The 23549-nt window shown below is 46.3% G+C and overlaps 1 protein-coding gene across 1 annotated transcript in view; it reads right to left on the reverse strand.

The window, feature by feature from the left end:
• Positions 1 to 1050: 1050 nt before the first annotated feature.
• Positions 1051 to 23549, reverse strand: part of LOC139264074 (uncharacterized) — a 48624-nt gene continuing 26125 nt past the window's right edge. Inside the window, exon 5 of the mRNA XM_070880170.1 lies at positions 1051 to 1588. Coding sequence (XP_070736271.1) covers positions 1245 to 1588 — 344 coding nt within the window. The 3' untranslated portion in view covers positions 1051 to 1244. The remainder of the gene's footprint in view (positions 1589 to 23549) is intronic.

The raw sequence follows: 23549 nt of genomic DNA on the forward strand, positions 1-23549 counted from the left end.
TCTTCCCCACAAGTGGAAACATTCTCTCTGTATCCACTCTATCAAAACCTTACATAATTTTAAAGACCACTATTAGGTCATCCTCTGAATTATCTACAGAGACATGAAGGGTCATGCAAACATTTTAGGATCCAGAAGACAATTAATTTACTTTCATCAAGCACAACAGTTATGGATACAGAGTATTATGATTGAGAATTTGAAGAGTTTTATTAAATGTTATTGGGAAAAGATTTTGAATGATATATTATCTGAATCATTTTTCTAAAAATTATAAATCACTTTTCAGTGTGATGTGTTGGCTACTTCACCCCGAGAATTAAACAGGTTAGCAACTGTTTCTCTGGTTATGTAAAGATTATCTTCATGCGTTTCCCTCTCCAGAACATGTTTTGTTGTGTATTATCTTGCATCGAGTCATATATTTTAAATCTTTCTTGCAACTTTATAAATGTTATTGACTTTCTAAAACAATCAGGAATTTCCTCAGACCAGTTTCCGTTCCAACATCGTAACTTAACTTCACCGCAAAGGTGACAGAAACCACATTTACGCACGTAATCTGCCACACCTTCAGCGAAGTTACAGTGGGGGTACAGGAGCACCTCAAGGAAAGTCACTCCATATAATTGCCCTGCCAATCCAGGGATCTCTTTGTATTGGTATCTAAAATAATCTGTTAAGTATCACTTGAGAAAGTTATTTCTGATCCAGTCGTGACTAAGGTTTACCATTCAGTACCTATGGACACATTGGCTGAGGAATAAATATTATCATATAACAAAGCCATCACCGTGGACATGCACATCACTTTCCTTCCCCCCACTCCCCTTCTTCTCCCCACCTCTACCCCTTCCCCTCCTCGCCGCCTGGCCGAGGAGCTCCTCAGGCGGTGCCTCATTGTGGGGGATGAAGGCAGAGCCGGTGATTGCATGGGTATGGGAGCAGGGGGGAGCCAAGGTGGGAACATTCTCAGATCCAGAAGCAGGATTTTGGTCCTGCCACTCATCTGTCGTGGCAGTGATGGTGCAGAACCTAGGGGTGGAGTGCCACGCTCTGGGCCCACTGGGAGGCTTGTGCCAGCAGTGTTCCTGGCTATCGCCTCCAGGACCACCACCATCCGTCATGGTGCCGGAGATGCTGGCCAGCTGTCGGGATATGCCCCCCAATGCATTGAGGATCTGGCCACCTATGTCTACAGTTCTCCTGGACAACTTAACCATCTCTCCGCTCTCATCTGGCGCTCATGGACCAGACCTGCCACGTCCACGAAACCTTTGCGGGGTCGGCGCAATGCTGGGGACAAATGGGGTGCCCTGTGGCGAGATGCGTGGGCCTGGTACCTCCAGAATGGAGGCGGGACTGGCCAGAGGAGCACTAGATGGCCTTGGGGTGGAATGCCTTCTGGAGACTGGCGATGCAGATTCCTCAATGTCTGCGCTCTCATCTGTAGAGAACAGACCCAGCTGATTGACGGGCGAGAATTGGATCTCCTCAGCAGCAGATGTAGGATCGTCCGCTGAGTCCGGCCCCGTGTCCCCACCTTCTGGCCTCTGTGGTCTTGCCTTGGGACGCGCTGCTGGCTGAGCTGAAAAACACAAATGAGGTTATTAGAGGAGAAGGGGGTGCTAGGGTCACAAGGTGAGTCCAGCGTTACATACAGCATATGCACGACAAAAGCACCACCGCTATCAAAATCATCACAGACATCACATTTTATGACCATCAACACATTGTGCATTGCAATGATTTTCATTAGGCCGCCATTATTTATAGGACAATTTTAGAAATCATGTATCATATATTATTGTTCGGGTGTGGCATCTATTGACTTTAGGTCACGCAATGGTGTATGCTTTACTCATGTGGCATCACTTCAGGGTCTGCAGCTGCTTGCGTGGCCATCTGGGGGTGCTTCCTCACGAGTGCGAGCACCCGCTCCTCCATGTCAGTGATGTCACTGGGGACTGGTGGCCCCCCCACCCATTCACCTCTGCACGGACCTCATCGTCGATAGCTTCTTCTGTAAAAGGTGACAGGACGTCATGGCATGAGATCATTGCATGATATCATTGCTAGGTACTGTCACAGAGACTGATACAACACATAACCGACAGATGTAATCATGATTATTATGATAATTATCATTCTTTACCTAAGGATGTGCACCGTGACCGCAGGCTTTGAGTAAAATATTCCCGGTAAAAGTGAAACACCTCACATCTGATGATAGTCACTCATGACTCTTACAAATCAAATTATATAAACATATAAATACATGTAAATAAATGTAATACTTACTCTTGCAGATCTGACAAAGTCGTTCCATCGATTGCCGCATTGGTTGCCCTCACGCATCTCGTTGGTCGCCGACGAGACCACCTCTGCTATCTCGACCCATATATTCTGATAGGCCTTTGGGGTGGGCTTCCCACACCCTCCCTGGGTGACTTGATCTCCTGCAGGAGGGAGGCATTTGCCTCGTCTGAGAACCTCCTCACTCTTTTGCGCCCTCCAATGTGCTCTTCTCCCAGCTCACTGCTCTCGCCAGCGTCAGTCTCCACAGCGTGCTGTGTCGCCTCCTCCTCTCCTTCCATTATAGGCACCAAATTCAGGAAAAAATCTGGCTGGTAACAGCTAATTTTTTTTTCCTCCTTCCTTCCTTCCTTCCTTCCTTCCTTCCTTCCTTCCTTTCTTCCTTCCTTCCTCCCAAAGCAGCCACACCACGCCCACACACGCCTTCCCTCCCTCTCAGCTCCCTCTCGCTCTGTCTCCTCTTATGCACATGTCATGATGACCCTTGACCTCCTCAATCTCGGGAATCGAGCGATGCCATGTCGTTGCTAAGGACGGCGACACTTTACGGCAGAAGGTCAGAGAGATTTAACGCTAACGCCCATTTCATATTGCTTGCGGTAACGCCCAATTTTTAAAATGGAGACTAGCATGGGCGACAAGCCGGCGATCTGAAAACCCATTTTTACCGCCCACGCCGGAAATAATGGCCATTTTTGGGTGATCTGCACAAAAGTGTCAAATCTAGCCCCGGTCTTCCTCACAAAAAGAAAGAGAAAATTAGAGGTTGTATGGGCCATTCTTCCGCGCCGCCTGGCAGCTTCAATCTGCATTGATGGAGGTTTAGAGGAGGCAACTGAACATCCTGTCCGCTTGACTAACCATGAAATGTGGGGCAATGATGCTATGAGGAAGAGCAATGAGAGAAAATCATCTGAATGATGGAGGTTCAACTGCAACAGAAAGCTATAACATCTTATCTTGAAATGGCATGAGATTGTCATAAGAAGTTTCAGTTGAAATGTGATCTAGAGTCTGTCTCTGTGTGCAAAATGCCTGCTATGGTTTGTTCATTCTCGGTATGGGGGCATTATTGGCAAAACCAGCATTTATTGCGCATCCCTAGTTCCCCTGAGAGGTGGTGGTGGGCCTTCTTCTTGATATCAGAGGGCGGCTTGCTCGGCCCCTTCAGAGGGCAGTCAAGAGTCAGCTGTGGTGGGACTGGACTCACATAACAGGCCAGACAAGGTATTTATGGAAAGTTTCCTTCCCAAAAGTGTTTAAAAATGAAATCTTCAGTTCAACCAAATTGTTTTGTTCTGCTTGATATGAATTGTAGGAGAAATTATGAGAAGTGGCATAAATCTGGGTTATGGTCACCTGGGTTACTATTTCCAAAGATGGAACTGCTGTAATTTGAGTTGCCTAGGCAAAAGTTTAATGGTTTTATAAACTTGTTTTATGCCTTCCTGTAATTGGAGTCATCTCAGCAAAGATTTAATTTGACATCCGTTGCACCTGTTGCTGTTTCAGCAGTCTTGTGGGACTTTTTTCTGTTTAACAGATTATTTTAGTATTATTTTTCTTCACTTCTGAATTTGAATTTGCTCCCTTTTTCGACCAGTTCTGTAACTGACAGTGAGAAAACTTGTTTATGCTGTCCAAATTTGGACTTTTCATTATGGGTTGTTGGAGCTGGGATAAGGACAGGTACAACCATATGTTGCTCATGGAGATTATCAGGTATATTTACCGCGGGCACAGTTAATACACCCGCACTAAATCCCTTCATGAACTCTTTTCATGCAATCTGCAATTAACAAAAGTACTTCAAGGGACTCAGTGCAAACATGTTAAGTATTTCATGGGAACAATAGCGGTCTGGAAATATACCCCAATATGTACACTTAAGAGCATGCTTTCACTACTTGCTGACACAGTAGATCAGTGAGGAATTAAACACTTAACTCTGAAACGTATGGGCCAAAAGTTCGATATGCATCGTGATGACCTGTTATGAATGCTTTCATACATATTCCTATTCAGTAGGGCCAGCACTATCTTGCCAGGAGACTGGGAAGAAAAACAAATCTTGTTATATTTATCAGTGACTCAAAAACATGGCTTTTTGAATTGTGAAACAAGATCTATAAGGCTTCTTTTATGTTCCAAGCGGAGATAGCAGTGCAGAAGGAAAAACAGATTAATAGATAACTCGTTTTCTTTTTGATGCTGAAATTCTTGGCCTGAGACTGGGCTTGTTGAATATTAGTGCACACGCGTGACCATATAACATTCCTTTGTCCAACGTTTTAGCAGTGGTGTTAACCTATTGAAAATAAAATGATTAATGTTTCCATTAAAATAGCGAACCAGAGAATGTGGCAAGAACACTTTTGTATATTAATATTTAACAATCCCAATTTCTAGGCATTTTCTTCAGTATTATGTGCAACTTCAAAAGTAGTTTATTATAACATGATTTGTCCTCTTTACTGCCCCCCACCACCATGACCACCATGACCACCAAGTGCAATGTAGTGTTAGTGGCCCCTAGATTCCTCAGTATGTGATCTCCATAGTTATAGTAGGATATCGCCAAACAGTGCTCTCCAATAATGGCCACTCCAGAGTTTATAGTGCCAGTGAGAGGACACATCACATGCATGGGGCAGTCAGTAACCTCCTTGACATCAGTTTTCGCCATACCATGGAAATTTGGATGCCCGCCTGACCCCAGCAGTGCCCTGATCAGTTTCCAAGCAATGCAACCAATCCAGGAAAACATTTTGTTTTACCCGTATGGAGGTCCAGGCTAATCACTGTCTCTCTGTCTCACTCTTTCTTTATCTCTCTGTGTGTCTCACTATCTTACTCTGTATCTCTCAATTTGGCTTTGATTCTAGCTCTGATTCTATCTCACTTACCTCTCCATTTAAGTTAGTCACCTATGTGTGTCTTCCCTGCACCAGCTATACAGCTTCTGTCCTCAGTGTATCATTCTATATTTTTCTATCATTCTAGTCATCTGCCTTTATTTATGCAAGTCCAGTATTTTATATACCTCTCCCACCCCATGGCCGCGATCTCGCCAACAGTGGCGAGACCGGGGCGGCCGGGGCGGGTGGCAAAGCTGCTCCTGGCTCCAGCCTGCACTGTGGGAAGAATCTTACATTGATGAGGCTTGTTAAATCTATTCTGCCAGGTTCCTGGCCAATTAAAAGGAAGCGGGTCTGAGGACATCATTTGATGACGTGTCATTAGCCAGTTTCCTTAAAGGGACCATGGCCACATTCATTTTGACAGTTGTGCTGTCAGTGTTCTACAGCACTGAGGTGCTACAAACACTGACAAACACTGCACAAAGGTGCACGGCTGCACACAGGCTCTCCTATGACCCCCTCCAGATGCTTATGGAGGGAGTCACAGCCCAAAGGGCAGAAGAGACTTCCCCAGGAGACCAACATAGCCTGGTTGCACATTGCAGAGGAGGGCACAAGCAGGGATGTCATCAGGAGGATCAGGCTGCAGTGGCACAAACCTTTCAATGATCTCAGTAGAAAGGGGCCCGAACACGAACTCTTCCCTGGCAGCGGGGCCCCGCCCGACGACCTCATCGCCCGGCGAGCACACCTCCCCACCCGCCCCCCCCTCCCCCATCAACATTCCGAAATCCGGAAATACCCGAACCTGGGCTCGGGTGTTTCCGGATTCATGACATCAGAAAGACGTTCCAAAATCCGGCAAACCGCAAAATCTGGAACGGCCTCGGTCCCAAGGGTTCCCGATTCGGGGCGCTGCACCTGTATACAAATTGGCTGCTGGATTTGTCGTGATGTATGATACACTTGACCATTCTAATGATTTATTTACCTTGCATTGCATGTAGCAAAATGAGAATTGTTTCCCATCACTCTTATCTAGGAGTGGCAATATAATTGGATATAATGTTAAGCCGGTTGTGAAAATCCACAGGAGCTTGTTTAAGAATTGCAGTTGCATTGAGGGATCTGTGGATTAATGGTGCAAGGCATAGCCTTAATGAGGTGAATGTCCTTTTAATCATTCTGTACCGTCTATTCTTATGTTAAATGAGGCTATATTTGACCTATCGTACATCATGCATAGGAGCAGCACTGTCTGGGCATAATGTGGAACTCGGGTTGCCAACACTCTTGGATTGCCCTGATATCTCTATTTAAGATTCATCTTCAGGACATTGCTGCGAGCAGCCTGGGAGAAAAATCATAAGGGCATTAAAAATTGAGTTTTAATGCATTTTCTATTAACTCTTTTCTTTACTTATAAAAATATCTGACATGGGAAAAAAGGCTGTTTGACTGACAATCAAGAATCATCCAATCAGGTAATAAAGGGTCTAATAGCTTATTCCAATTGATGTAGGAAGGCAGTGCACCACGAGGATGAGTGTATTGGTGAACCAATGGTAGGCGTGTAGAAGTGGGGTGGTTGAAGGCAGATGGTCATATGATGACACATCCAGGAATATGCCCAACCAGAGTTGACAACCCTTTATGGAACCCATATCTCATAATGGTAACATCCCATTTATATACATCACAGAAATTTCCAATTATAGTTGCCCATGTTCTCAGGCTTGAGACTACAGCTGGTGGAAGAGAGTGAAATGTGAGCCTCATTGTATATATGTTGGCTTTCCTCCGAGAGTTTGTCCCAGAAGGCAAAGGATGGCAACTCTCCATCTAGCCCACCAATCACATTATGCAAGAAGTTTCACTCCAATGATTTACACGTTCTGTATTGTTTATCAAAGTCCATCACCATAGTTACCATCAAACTATACTCACTGCCAGGAATAGCCAAGTGCCTAGGCTGAAAAAACAATTAGCGCCTCTCTTTGAGGCAATAAAAAGGAAAATCATTCAATAACCCCCTGGAGTGCTTCGCTTTTGTCATTAATTGGCCCTACTCAACATAGATTTTGTATATATTTGGGACATATGAGAAAATAAACGTTAGTGGCTAATCCCCCAGTTTCACCATTTAATCTTCCAAAATCGGATTCTTGTTTTGGATTTCTATGAGTTAAGAATTTGAACATAACACAATGATTGCCTCTCAAAGCGTCTTTGCATTGTATAATTTGTATGCAATGTTGCTGCAGTAAATTGGGAGAGCTGTCCCACAGACTCATCATCATAGGCAGTCCCTCGAAACGAGGATGACAGACAAGTCAAGCAACGGCCTGACATAGTCATACTCACAGAATCATACCTTTCAGACAATGTCCCAGTCTACTCCATCACCATCCCTGGGTATGTCCTGTACCACCAGCCTGACAGACCCACCAGAGGTGGCAGCACAGTGATATACATGAGGGAGGGACTGGCCCTGGGAGTCCTCAACATTGACTCTGGACCCCATGAAGTCTCATGGATTCAGATCAAGCATCAGATTACCACCTACTGCCCTCCCTCAGCTGATGAATCAGTAAGCCTCCACCTTTAATACCACTTGGAAGAAACACTGAGGGTAGCAAGGACACAGAATGTATTCTGAGTGGGGAACTTCAATGTCCATCACCAACAGTAGCTCAGTAGCACCAGTACTGACCGAGCTGGCCGAGTTCTGAAGGACATAGCTGCCAGACTAGGCTTGCGGCAGATGGTGAGAGAAGCAACACGAGGGGAAAACATACGTGACCTCTTCCTCACCAATCTACCTGTCACAGATGCATCTATCCATGACAGTATTGGTAGGAGTGACCACAGAACAGTCCTTGTGGAGACAAAGTCCTGTCTTCATGCTGGAGACACCCTCCATCATATTGTGTGGCACTACCACTGTGCTAAATGCTACAGATTCAGAACATACCTAGCAGTTCAAAACTGGGCATTCAAGAGGCGCTGTAGGCCATTAGCAGCAGCAAAATTGTATTGTATTCCACCACAATCTGTAACCTCATGGCCTGGCATATACCTCACTCTACTGTCACCATCAAGCCAGGGAGCAACCCTGGTACAATGAGGAGTGCAGGAGAGCATGCCAGGAGCAGCATCATGTGTACCTAAAAATAAGGTACCAACCTGGGGAAGCTGCAACGCAGGACTACATGCATGCTAAATAGTGGAAGCAGCATGCTATAGACAAAGCTAAGCGATCCCACAATCAACGGATCAGATCAAAGCTCTTCAGTCCTATCACATCCATTCGTGAATGGTGGTGGAAAATTAAACAACTAACTGGAGGAGGAGGCTCCGTGAAAATCCTCAGGGCAGTGTCCTAGGCCCAACCATCATCAGCTGCTTCATCAATGACCTTCCCTCCATCATAAGGTCAGAAGTGGGGATGCTCGCTGATGTTCAGTTCCATTCGCAGCTCCTCAGATAATGAAACAGTCCATGCCCAAATGCGGCAAGACCTGGATAACATTCAGGCTTGGACTGATAAGTGACAAGTGACATTTGTGTCATACAACTGACAGGCAATGATTATTTCCAACAAGCGAGAGTCTAACCACTGCCCCTTGACAGTCAACGGCATAACCATCGCAGAATCCGCCACCATCAACATCCTGGAGGTCACCATTGACCAGCCACATAAATACTTTGGCTACAAGAGCAGGTCAGAGGCTGGGTATTCTGCGTCGAGTATCTCACCTCCTGACTTCCCAAAGACTTTCCACCATCTCAAGGAAAAAATCAGGGGTGTGATGGAATACTCTCCACTTGTCTGGATGAGTGCAGTCCAACAACACTCAAGAAACTCGACATCATCCAGAACAAAACAGCCCGCTTGATTGACACCCCATCCACCACCCTCAACATTCACTCCCTCCACCACCGACGCTCCGTGGCTGCAATGTGTACCATCGACAAAATGCACTGCACCAACTCGCCAAGGCTTCTAGACAGCACCTCCCAAACCCACGACCTCTACCACCTAGAAGGACAAGTGCCGCAAGCACATGGGGACACCACCACCTCCACGTTTCCCTCCAAGTCACACACCATCCTGACTTGGAAATATATTTCCATTCCTTCAGCGTCACTGGGTCAAAATCCTGGATCTGCCTCCCTAACAGCACTGTGGGATTACCTTCACTGCATGGAGTGCAGCGGTTCGAGCAGGCGGCTCACCACCACCTTCTCAAGGGCAACAAGGGATGGGCATAAATACTGGCCTTGCCAGCAATGTCCACATCCCAGGAACCAAAAATAAAGTAAAATTGTTGCCCCACTCTTCTGATTCTCAATCCTGGGATAACTATATGAGTACAATGGCTGATGTATGTACTATCTACAGAATGCACTGCAGCAACTCGCCAAGGCTTCTTCGGGAGCACCTCCCAAACATGGCCTCCACCACCTAGAAGGAAAAGGGCAGTAGGTGCATGGGATCACCTCCAATTTCTCCACCAAGTCACACACCATCCTGACTTGGACATCATTGTCGCTTGTTCAAAATCCTGGAACACGCTGCCTAACAGCACCGTGCTGGTACCTTCACCACACGCAATGCAGAGATTCAAGATGAAGGCCCACCACCACTTTCTCAAGAGCAACTAGGGATGGGCAATAAATGCAGGGCTCTACCAGCGATTCCCATGTTCCAATGGTTCCATACATTAAAAATAAATACAGTGAGGAGCAAGCCTGGCTCATACAAGGTACTTGTGTACAATCAGCAACTAGGTCCAATCTCCCTGAGCAACAGCACTAAGGTCCATTCGCTAAGAGCTCTCACAAAATGTACACAAGAGGAACATTCACGCAATTAGGCTGACTTGTCAGTTGTATCTGATTGTAACCGTGTCACAGAAGGTATTGGCTATCTATATGTCTTCATATAGTGAGTGGAACTCACTGCATAAATAGAATAGAAAATAATGATCAGTTGTATACAATTTATATGATTACCTAGCCAAACGATTCTCTGCTCCACCACTCATAAGTCAGCCCCACAAGTGTAATCTCAATCAAATTAATCAAACTTACATTTTTCGCACTCTCCCTGAATTTACCTAATTTAATTGCATCCTAAACAGGTTGAGTTTTTCTCTGAAACTGGCTGTAATACCAATTGCTGCATACACGTATAAAAATGCAGACCACACCCCCTTGATTGGTTGTTGTGTGCATTCAAATTACCTCAAATATACCTTGGAGTAGAACATCAATTGGTGAATTTATAATGGGGAACAAAGAAATGGCAGACCAATTGAACAAGTACTTTGATTCTGTCTTCGCAAAGGAAGACACAAATAACCTTCCCGATGTACTAGGGGTCCGAAGGTCTAGTGAGAAGGAGGAACTGAAGGATATACTTATTAGGCGGGAAATTGTGTTTGGGAAATTGACGGGATTGAAGGCCGATAAATCCTCAGGGCCTGATAGTCTGATAGTGGCCCGAGAAATAGTGGATGCATTGGTGATCATTTTCCAACAGTCTATCGACTCTGGATCAGTTCCTATGGACTGGAGGATAGCTAATGTAACACCACTTTTTAGAGAGAAAATGGGAAATTATAGACCAGTTAGCCTGACATCAGTAGTGGGGAAAATGTTGGAATCAATCATTAAGGATGAAATAGCAGCACATTTGGAAAGCAGTGATAGGATAGGTCCAAGTCAGCATGGATTTATGAAGAGGAAATCATGCTTGACAAATTTTCTAGAATTTTTTGAGGATATAACTAGTAGAGTAGACAGGGGAGAACCAGTGGATGTGGTGTATTTGGACTTTCAAAAGGCTTTTGACAAGGTCCCACACAAGAGATTGGTGTGCAAAATCAAAGCACATGGTATTGGGGGTAATGTACTGACGTGGATAGAGAACTGGTTGGCAGACAGGAAGCAGAGAGTCGGGATAAACGGGTCCTTTTCAGAATGGCAGGCAGTGACTAGTGGAGTGCCGCAGGGCTCAGTGCTGGGACCCCAGCTCTTTACAATATATATTAATGATTTGGATGATGGAATTGAGTGTAATATCTCCAAGTTTGCAGATGACACTAAACTGGGTGGCGGTGTAAGCTGTGAGGAGGACGCTAAGAGGCTGCAGGGTGATTTGGACAGGTTAGGCGAGTGGGCAAATACATGGCAGATGCAGTATAATGTGGATAAATGTACAAATGGCATCTCATCCTTAGCCTCCCCGTTATTTTTAAGAATTTGAACATTAATTTGCCATTAAACTCGCCACAGAAAGCATAGTCTGGTTATTAAGAGTGTATGTACCCTTTTAATAATGGGATAGTTGTTAATGCAATGACAATGAACCTCTCTGACCCAGATAAAGGAGAACATAAACTATTCAATCTCATTCCTGCATGTAGTCAATTGTTGTTGGAGATTTTCTTCAATTCCCTTTTTTAATTTTAAAATATTTTTCTTTTCTTTTCTGTTTTTTTCGCTCTCTTAATCCAATCTTTCTTTCAATCTCTTCATTTCTCTTTCAATGCCTGATTTGACTCTAATTTACTCACTCTAATTCACCCTCCTTCTTTGTCATTCCTCTGTTTCTTTCTTAATCCTTAAATCTCATTGATTAAGGAGATAGATGGCTGGTCCCGCCGTTCACTGAGGCCCCAGGTGCCCATTGCCCTCACCACGCTATTATCAGCTTGCACTTTCAGCAAGTATTGACGCAAAAAGATTTTGAGCTGGGGTCCAGAGAAAAAAACAGTGCAAGATCCAGCCCAACATATATCACAGCCAATGTTTCCCTGTTGGTGTGTCGCCTTTGTGAATAAACTCCTCATCCTCTATAAGTTGTAACTCATTCAAAACGTCCTCACTTACCAAGTTCTTCTCCCAACACCCCGGTCATCTGCAAGCTTCATTGGCTCTCCATGCTCTATTGAATTTCTTGTCCTAGTGTTCAATTCCCACTATTGTTTCATCTCCCTTAATAATCTCTTCAGCCTTGCATTTTTTTTTCAGAGAGACTGAAGAATCTCTTCAGCCTTGCATGTCCAGTTAAAACCTTTGTTCTCCTGACACCAGGGAATTCTTTGTCTCCTGTTTCCCTCTGCTCTACTATTGGTAAATCCCCTTTCAGTCACTACGCTACAACCCACTGGCACTTCTTCCTTTAACCCTAGTCACCTTCGTCCACATTTTCAAAGACCTCCTCAAAATCCTTCTCTTCAGCTGTACTTTAACCGGCTCCATTATCATTTTCTTCCTTCTGTTTGATAGCCACTGTTTTGTCCATCCCAATGTGAAGTATTTAGAGAGATCTTCTTACACATCAGAGTGCTATTGAAATAATGGCCCAGATTTTGCTGTCAGTATGGTGGTGTATTCTCAGCCATATCGCCTTTGAAATCCACTGCAAGTTTGGGATTTCCGCATGCGTTTGTGCGAATTCCAGAACTTGTGATCTGTCAACGTATGGGTTGACAGGCCATCCGCGCGGGCCACGAGAAAGCAATTGCTGGCGCAGGATGCGGCTATTTGCCCACTGACTGGCCAGCAATTGCACATGGAAATGTGATGGTTAATGCAAACAGGACAGGGCTATTTGTTTCAGTATAAGGGGGATACTGTTATATATGTAAACTTGTATTTACTCTGTACAGCCACCAGAGGGCTCATCCCCTGGAGTCCCAAGGGATCCCATAATCCCTCGGGAGCACAGGTATTTAAGGAGGCTTCACAGGTTGGCGAGGCACTCTGGAGCCTTTAATAAAAGATTAAGGTCACACTTTACTTTGAGCTCACAGTGTTCCGTCTGACTCTCCATACACAACAACTGGCGTCGAGATACAGATAGCGAACCCAAAGATGCAGACAACAGTGGGCATCCTGGAGAAATTATCAGAGGGAGATGGTTGGGAAACTTTTGTGGAGCGACTCAACCAATACTTTGTGGCCAGCGAGCTAGATGGGGAAGAGAGCGCTGCCAAACGAAGGGCAATCCTCCTCACTGTCTGTGGGGCACCAACGTATGGCCTCATGAAGAATCTGCTCACTCCAGCGAAACCCATGGAGAAATCATACGACGATTTGTGCACACTGGCCCGAGAGCATTTGAACCCGAAGGAAAGTGTTCTGATGGCGAGGTACTGGTTCTACACCTACAAAAGATCTGAAGGGCAGGAAGTGGCGAGTTATACTGCCAAGCTAACATAGAAACATAGAAACATAGAAAATAGGTGCAGGAGTAGGCCATTCGGCCCTTCAAGCCTGCACCGCTATTCAATAAGATCATGGCTGATCATTCCTTCAGTACCCCTTTCCTGCTTTCTCTCCATACCCCTTGATCCCCTTAACCATAAGAGCCATATCTAACTCCCTCTTGAATATATCCAGTGAACTGGCATCAACAACTCTCTGTGGCAGGGAATTCCACAGGTTAACAACTCTCTGAGTGAAGAAGTTTCTCCTCATCTCAGTCCTAAATGGCTTACCCCTTATCCTAAGACTATGTCCCCTGGTTCTGGACTTCCCCAACATTGGGAACATTCTTCCTGCATCTATCCTGTCCAGTCCCATCAGAATCTTCTACGTTTCTATGAGATCCCCTCTCATCCTTCTAAACTCCAGTGAATAATGGCCCCGTTGATCCAGTCTCTCCTCATATGACAGCCCAGCCATCCCTGGAATCAGTCTGGCGAACCTTCGCTGCACTCCCTCAATAGCAAGAACGTCCTTCCTCAGACTAGGAGACCAAAACTGAACACAATATTTCAGGTGAGGCCTCACTAAGGCCCTGTACAGCTGCATTAAGACCTCCCTGCTTCTATATTAACATACCAACATACCATTTGCCTTCTTTACCACCTGCTGTACCTGCGTGCCCACTTTCAGTGACTGATGAACCATGAAACCCAGGTCTCGTTGCACCTCCACTTTTCCTACTCTGCCGCCATTCAGATAATATTCTGACACCTTGCAGGACATTGCGAATTTGAAGGACATTTGGAGCACATGCTCAGAGACTTTTTCGTACTTAGCATTGGCCACGAAACCATACTTCGCAAACTTTTGACTGTAGAGACCCCAACCTTGAGTAAGGCCATGGCCATAGCCCAGGCATTCATTGCCACCAGGAACAATATCAAACAAATCTCTCAGCACACAAGTGCTGTTTCAAGTACTGTGAACAAAGTGATGTTGTTTTCGAATTATAACGAACAGGGCAGGTCACACATACCTGCAGCTACATGTCCGCAGATGTCTCAGAGTCCACCATCAACAGTGATGAATCCAAGGTCATTAACACCTTGTTGGCGCTGCGGGGGTGATCATTGTTTCCATTCATGCCGATTCAAAGAGTACGTTTGCAAGGGCTGCGGAACAATGGGACACATCCAACGAGTGTGCAGGCGAACTGCAAAGCCTGTTAAACTTGCAAACCACCAGATTGCAGAGGAGGACAGATCCACGGAGGATCACGACGAATCAGAGCCTCAGATTGAGGAAGCAGAGGTACATGGGGTGCATTGGGGGATATTTACCACGAATTGTCCCCCGATAATGCTGAATGTTGAACTAAATGGACTCCCGCTGTCAATGGAGCTAGACACGGGCGCGAGCCAGTCAATCATGGAAAAAAGACTTTCGAAAGGTTGTGGTGCAACAAGGCTTCAAGGCCAGTCTTGACTCCAGTTCGAATGAAACTAAGAACTTACACGAAAGAACTGATACCGTAATCGGCAGTGCTACCGTAAAGGTCTCCTACGATGGAGCGGTGCACAAGCTCCCACTCTGGGTGGTACCAGGTGATGGTCGCACGCTGCTCGGCAGGAGCTGGCTGGAAAAGATACGCTGGAACTGGGACGACATCCGAGCGCTATCGCCCGTTGACGACACTTCGTGTGCCCAGGTCTTAAACTAATTTCCTTCGCTGTTCGAACCAGGCATCAGGAAATTCCAAGGAGCAAAAGTGCAGATCCACCTAATGCTGGGGGCGCAACTCATCCATCACAAGGTGAGAGCAGTACCGTACATGATGAGGGAAAGGATAGAGATCGGGATAGACCGGCTGCAAAGAGAGGGCATCATTTCCCCGATCGAGTTCAATGAATGGGCCAATCCTATCGTCCCAGTCCTCACGGGAGACAGCACCGTCAGAATCTGTGGCGATTACAAAGGAACTATCAATCGTTTCTCCCTGCCAAAGCCCGACGACCTCTTTGCAACACTGGCAGGAGGAAAGATGTTCATGAAACAGGAACTGACTTCAGCCTACATGACGCTGGAACTGGAGGAATCATCGAAGGCCCTCACCTGCATCAACACGAAGGTCTTTTTTTTATAACAGATGCCCGTTTGGAATCCGATCGGCGGCGGCGATATTCCAGAGAAACATGGAAAGCTTACTGAAGTCGGTCCCGCACACCGTGATCTTCCAGGACGACATCTTGGTCACAGTTCGGAACACAGTCAAGTATCTGCAGAGCCTGGAGGAGGTTCTTAGTCGACTCAACCGCATGGGGCTCAGGTTAAAACGCTCGAAGTGCGTTTTCCAGGCACCTGAAGTGGAGTTCCTGGGAAGGAAGATTGCGGCGGACGGCATCAGGCCCACCAACACAAAGACGGAGGCAATCGAGAACGCACCGAGGCCACAGAATGTGACGGAGCTGCGGTCGTTTCTGGGACTCCTGAACTACTTTGGTAACTTCTTACCGGGTCTCAGCACACTGTTAAAACCACTACGAAAAGGGGGCGAATGGGTTTGGGGCAAAAGCCAAGAAAATGCCTTTGTAAAAGCAAGAAAATTGCTATGCTCAAACAAATTGCTTGTGTTGTATGATCCATATAAGCGTTTGGTACTAGCAGGTGATGCGTCGTCACATGGTGTCGGGTGTGTATTGCAACAAGCTAATGATTTCGGGAAACTGCAACTGTTTGCTTATACATCCAGGAATCTCTCTAAGGCTGAGAGAGCCTACAGTATGATTGAGAAAAAAGCATTAGCGTGTGTTTATGGGGTAAAGAAAATGCATCAATACCAGTTTGGGTTAAAATTAGAATTGGAAACTGACGATAAGCCACTTATATCCCTGTTCTCCGAGAGTAAAGGGATAAACACCAATGCATCGGCCCGCATCCAGAGATGGGCGCTCACGTTGTCCGCATACAACTATGCCATCCGCCACAGGCCAGGCACAGAAAACTGCGCCGATGCTCTCAGTAGGCTGCCATTGCCCAACACGGGGTTGGGAATGGCACAGCCCACAGATCTAGCCATGGTTATGGAAGCATAGAGTGAACAATCACCCGTCACTGCCCGGCAGATCAAAACCTGGACAAGTCAGGACCTCTTATTATCTCTAGTCAAAAGCTGTGTGCTTCACGGGAGCTGGTCCAGTGTCCCAGTGGAAATGCAGGAAGAGATAAAGCCGTTCCAGCGGCACAAAGATGAAATGTCTATACAGACAGACTGCCTTCTGTGGGGCAATCAAGTAGTGGTCCCCAAGAAGGACAGAGACACCTTCATCAATGACCTCCACAGTACCCACCCAGGCATCGTAATGATGAAAGCAATAGCCAGATCCCACGTGTGGTGGCCCGTATCGATGCGGACGTAGAGTCCTGCATGCACAGATGTAATACATGCTCGCAGTTAAGCGATGTACCCAGGGAGGCGCCGCTAAGTTTATGGTCTTGGCCCTCCAAACCGTGGTCTAGGGTACACATCAACTATGCAGGCCCGTTCTTGGGTAAAATGTTCCTCGCGGTTGTAGACGCGTACTCCAAGTGGATTGAATGTGAGATAATGTCGGCTAGCACGTCTGCTACCACCACTGAAAGCCTGCGGGCCATGTTTGTCACACATGGCCTGCCCGATGTCCTGGTGAGCGACAACGGGCCATGTTTACCAGTGCTGAGTTCAAAGAATTCATGACCTGTAACGGGATCAAACATGGCACATTCACACCGTTTAAACCAGCATCCAATGATCAGGCAGAGAGAGCAGTGCAAACCATGAAGAGGGTAACTGAAGGCTCACTGCAGACTCGCCTGCTTAGCTACCACATGAGACCTCACTCACTCACTGGGATCCCACCTGCTGAACTGCTCATGAAAAGAGCACTTAAGACAAGGCTCTCGTTAGTTCACCCTGATCTACATGAACAGGTAGAGAGCAGGCAGCTTCAACAAAGTGCATACCATGATAGCGCAAATGTGTCATGCGAGATTGAAATCAATGTATTTGTATTAAATTATGGACAAGGTCCCAAGTGGCTTCCCGGCACTGTCGTGGCCAAAGAGGGGAGCAGCCTGTTTCAGGTCAAACTTTCAAATGGACTAATTCACCGGAAACACTTGGACCAAATCAAACTCAGATTCATGGACTATTCTGAGCAACCCACCTTGGACCCTACCTTTTTTGATCCCCCAACATACACACCAGTGGCAACCGGCACCATGATTGACCATGAAGCAGAACCCATCATCCACAGCAGCCCTGCAGGGCCCAACACACCAGGCAGCCCAGCAAGGCCAGCTGCACAGCAGCCCAGCGAAGGCCCAACAAATGATTCAACAACACCAGCTTTCACACCGAGACGATCAACTAGGGCAAGAAGGGCCCCAGTTCGACTCACATTGTAAATAGTTACACTATTGACTTTGGCGGGGGGGGGGGGGGAGGCGGGGAATGTTGTTATATATGTAAACTTGTATTTGCTATTTACAGCCACCAGAGGGCTCATCCCCTCGAGTCCCAAGGGATCCCATAATCCCTTGGGAGCACAGGTATTTGAGGAGGTCTCACAGGTTGGAGAGGCACTCTGGAGACCTGCAATAAAAGATTAAGGTCATACTTTACTTTGAGCTCACAGTGTTCAGTCTGACTCTTTCTCCATACACTACAGATATCTCGGGCATGGTTGAAACATTTTCATATCACAAATTATACACATACACGGAATCAAATGAGGTTCTGCAAATATTCAACCAGATTAGAGTTTTAATGACGTCTAAAATTATTTTTACATTTTTAGTGAGGTAGGTGGAATGAAGATATTCACAAATTAAATACTAATTCTGTAAATTGTAAGTAGATCAAATTTCGGGAATCCATTACATCTCATTACAGGATTCCCTTCAGAAAGGATTAAAATTGAATTCTGCTTTGTGATTGGAGAACCAGGTCGCATCCGCACTGCCTGCGTCCCTGGGATCCATGGGCCATTACACTGCCCTCTGCCTCGAGACCTGAGACCGTAGGTTTTCGCAGCTTCGCCGCCAAACAGGAAATTAGCGATGTGTGCAATAAAGGTACAGCAGTTATCATGGGTGACTTTAATCTACATATAGATTGGGCTAACCAAACTGGTAGCAATACGGTGAAGGAGGATTTCCTGGAGTGTATAAGGGATGGTTTTCCAGACCAATATGTCAAGGAACCAACTAGAGAGCTGGCCATCCTAGACTGGGTATTGTGTAATGAGAGAGGATTAATTAGCAATCTTGTTGTGCGAGGCACTTGGGGAAGAGTGACCATAATATGGTAGAATTCTTCATTAAGATGGAGAGTGACACAGTTAATTCAGAGACTAGGATCCTGAACTTAAAGAAAGGTAACTTCGATGGTATGAGACGTGAATTGGCTAGGATAGACTGGCGAATGCTACTTCAAGGGTTGACAGTGGATAGGCAATGGCAGACATTTAAAGATCACATGGATGAACTTCAACAATTGTACATCCCTGTCTGGCATAAAAATAAAACGGGGAAGGTGGCTCAACCGTGGCTAACAAGGGAAATTAGGGATAGTGTTAAATCCAAGGAAGAGGCATATAAATTGGCCAGAATAAGCAGCAAACCTGAGGACTGGGAGAAATTTAGAATTCAGCAGAGGAGGACAAAGGGCTTTATTAGGAGGGGGAAAATAGATTATGAGAGGAAGCTTGTAAGGAACATAAAAACTGACTGCAAAAGTTTCCATAGATATGTGAAGAGAAAACGATTCGTGAAGACAAATGTAGGTCCCTTGCAGTCAGAATCAGGTGAATTTATAATGGGGAACAAAGAAATGACAGACCAATTGAATAAATACTTTGGTTCTGTCTTCACTAAGGAAGACACAAATAACCTTCCGGTAATACTAGGGGACCGAGGGTCCAGCGAGGTGGAACTGAAGAAAATCCTTATTAGTCAGGAAATTGCGTTAGGGAAATTGATGGGATTGAAGGCCGATAAATCCCCGGGGCCTGATAGTCTGCATCCCAGAGTACTTCAGGAAGTGGACCTAGAAATATATTTGCATTGGTGGTCATTTTCCAACATTTTATAGACTCTGGATCAGTTCCTATGGATTGGAGGGTAGCTAATGTAACCCCACTTTTTAAAAAAAGAAAGAGAGAAAACAGGGAATTATAGCCTGACATCGGTGATGGGGAAAATGTTGGAATCAATTATTAAAGATGTAATAGCAGTGCATTTGGAAAGCAGTGACAGGATCAGTCCAATTCAGCATTGATTTATGAAAGGGAAATCATGCTTGAAAAATCTTCTAGAATTTTTTGAGGATGTAACTAGTAGAGTGGACAAGGAAGAATCAATGGATGTTGTGTATTTGGACTTTCAAAAGGCTTTTGACAAGGTCCCACACAAGAGATTAGTGTGCAAAATTAAAGCACATGGTATTGGGGGTAACATATTGACATGGATATTGAACTGGTTGGCAGACAGGAAGCAAAGAGTAGGAATAACCAGGTCCTTTTCAGAATGGCAGGCAGTGACTAGTGGGCTACCGCAAGGTTCAGTGCTGGGATCCTAGCTATTTACAATATACATTAATGATTTAGATGAAGGAATTGAATTTAATATATTCAAGTTTGCAGATGACACTAAGCTGGATGGCAGTGTGAGCTGTGAGGAGGATGCTAAGAGGCTGCCGGGTGACTTGGACAGGTTAGGTGAGTGGGCAAATGCATGGCAGATGCAGTATAATGTAGATAAATGTGAGGTTATCCACTTTGGTGGCAAAAACAGGAAGGCAGAATATTATCTGAATGGTGACAGATTAGAAAAAGGGGAGGTGCAACGAGACCTGAGTGTCATGGTACATCAGTCATTGAAAGTAGGCATGCAGGTACAGCAGGCAGTTAAGAAAGCAAATGGCACGTTGGCCTTCAAAGCGAGAGGAATTGAGTATAGGAGCAGGGAGGCCTTACTGCAGTTGTACAGGGCCTTGGTGAGGTCACACCTTGAATATTGTGTACAGTTTTGGTCTCCTAATCTGAGGAAGGATATTCTTGCTTTTGAAGGAGTGCAGTGAAGGTTCACCAGACTGATTCCCGGGATGGCAGGACTGATATATGAAGAAAGACTGGATTGACTAGGCTTATATTCACTGGAATTTAGAAGAATGAGAGGGTTCTCAAAGAAACATATAAAATTCTGACGGGGTTGGACAGGTTAGATGCAGGGAGAATGTTCCCGATGTTGGGGAATTTCAGAACCAGGGGTCACAGTCTAAGGATAAGGGGTAAGCCATTTAGGACCGAGATGAGGAGAAACGTCTTCACTCAGAGAATTGTGAACCTGTGGAATTCTCTACTACAGAAAATTGTTGAGGCCAGTTCGTTAGATATATTCAAAAGGGAGTTAGATGTGGCTTTTATGGCTAAAGGGATCAAGGAGTATGTCGAGAAAGCAGGAATGGGGTACTGAAGTTGCATGATCAGCTATGATTATATTGAATGGTGATGCAGGCTCAAAGGGCTGAATGGCCTACTCCTGCACCTATTTTTTATGTTTCTACGTAGGCATGTCATTCTTTCGCAGATCAGAGGTGTACTCCGGAGGTACGCCTCCGACCACAATTTTTGGCCCAAAGTTTTCCTTTTCATTGTATTAGTGTTATTCTTTAATGTAAGATGGGGCTAGAAATTCGTTATAGCCAAGGAATAAGGCAGTGTCAGCAGAAAAGTTGGAGAATTAGAACCAAGCATTAATGCTTTAGACGGCACACAAAATTCATGCTCACTGCTGAAAAAAATGATTGAAGTCCTAATTCAAGTCTTAACGCCCAAGCTCATTGGTGTTACTCAAAGGGCAGATCAATGTCTGTTGCAATCTAATCACAAGTCATGATTGCCACGGGCATATTTCACTTAAAGGGAGGTTCATTTATACTGCAGCCCTCATTCTCAGCATTGCTGTCTGTGCAGCCACCTCAGGAAGCAGAAGCAGAAGCAGAAGCAGAAGCAGAGAAAAGCAAGTGTGTTCATGGCAGATCCACGTCCCAGGGAGAGAGCCACAGATCCTGCAAAGAAGCTTTGGAGGCAATGGTTTTTGCTGTGGAGAGACACAGGGCAGTGCTCTACCCGACAAGCGGCAGGAGGCCCTCGCCACATGTATTCCGCACCCATGTGGAGCGAGGTAGCGCAGCACGTCTTGGGCAGCACTGTGGTCCCCAGGATCCACACACGGTGCAGGAAGAAATTTAACACCCTCAGTCGGGTGGTCAGCATGAGTGAATGCTTCAACAAATGCTACATACCACCACCTGAACTACACACTTCACAGGCTGCCCAAAGCACTACACCCCCCTATCGCTACCTACCAACACTCACCCACATCTCACACCTTGTTCACTATGACAGCTATTCAACTATGGCAGGCACATCACGCAAAAGACATTGCTGCACGCTCACTCACACACTCCTTTTTCTCTTGCAGGTTAAGGTGGCTCACAATAGGAGGGAGCAGAAGCGCACAGGCATGGTACAAGCCGACACCCCCCACCACCAGCACCCCCCCCGCCCCCCCCCCCCAACTATCTGCACTGGAGATTCGAAAGCTGCAGATTATTCAGCACCAGATGGTGGGCATGTGACTACTGACAACGTTGACCCCCTTGGGGACAACAACAATATGTACATTCCTACTCCTTCTCACATCCCGCTTTCCCCTCACCCGATAAGCGTTTCGCACTTTCCAGCTGTAAGCAGGCATTTCTCCCTTCCTGTCCCCCTCCCCTCACCTTAACCTGACTCTTTATGCTTTCAGATAATGAGCAGACACCTGAGCAGCCTGTCCCTGAGGGCACCGTACAGAGCGAGGCAGGAGAAGAGGAGGAGGAAGAACACATCGCGTCACTGCATCTCTCACCCGCAGGCACCAGCTCAGATACTGGCACTATGCGTTCTTTAGAGGCAAGTATAGTAGCGGGATCTGCACAGGTGAGGCACCAGGGACGGGCTGGCTGCAGCAAGGCCGGGGGGAAAGGGTAGTTCGGGGGCCAGCTCCCCGGAGGGCGGGTTCGCACACGAATTCTGCTGCACAGGACTCAGATGAGGACCTCGATGGGGAGGTGTTTAGAAGAAGGGCGATGGGCATGCACACGGAGGTGATAGGTGCAATGACAAGGGTGCCCAATAGCCACTTTTCAAGGATGAGGAACGTGGAGGAGTCCACCTCCAACATTGCACAGAGCTCTGCGCACACCATGGAGACTATCATTTCCAGTCTGCAGATGATGGTAGACTCCCAGAGAGACCATGGCGACCCAGACCTGATGCCGCGTGTCATGGGTGATCTGGCAGCTTTCATTGCAGTGCAGGCGGAAGCAACGCAATGTCTTAGTGCTGTAATGCAGTCTATGCTTGGTGGCATGGAAGCTCAGACTGCTGTTATGCAGTCTCAGCTTGATGTCGCACAAGCTCTGACTGCTGCCATCAGGGTTTACCACCAGTGACTGGGGCTTTCACAGTGTCGCAGCAGACCACCAATCTGTGCTCCAACAGGTTGCTAGGGCTGCTGAGGTGCTGCCCCGGGGGAGTGGCAGTGGGTCAGTGGAGCAGGAACCTGCTGTCCTCTCTCAGGATGACAGCATTTCTGCTCCCGCCACTGCTACTTCGCCATTGCCCTTGTCGCTGCCTGTCATCCAGCCAACACAGACTGCTGCCATCCATGCTGAGGTGGTGCAGTCTACAGCTGGGCCTTCCAGGCCATCTGAATTCTCCCGCACAGACATTCAGCAGCTTTCCACCAGCCCTGCTGGGCCAACATGAGTAGCAAAGGCACAGTAACAAGAGACACTGAGGGATTGCACGAGGGTGAATAGTTAATATGTGTTCAATGATATTTGGTAAATTTATTAATTCACTTACCATTCTTTTGTGGTGTCTGTCATTTCAGCTTTATAGTCTGATACAGCCTGAGAGAGGGATGAAATGATGGGGCTGTTGTGAACAAAGGGGATCTGGGCTTTAAGTCATCCTGGTGTGAGGCTGGAGGTCTGTTTGGAGGAGATGGCAGAGTTCTGTGACCACCTCCTTGGTGAGGTGGAGCCATCTAATACAC

Source organism: Pristiophorus japonicus, chromosome 5, assembly GCF_044704955.1.
Source record: "Pristiophorus japonicus isolate sPriJap1 chromosome 5, sPriJap1.hap1, whole genome shotgun sequence".
NCBI classification, from domain to species: domain Eukaryota; kingdom Metazoa; phylum Chordata; class Chondrichthyes; family Pristiophoridae; genus Pristiophorus; species Pristiophorus japonicus.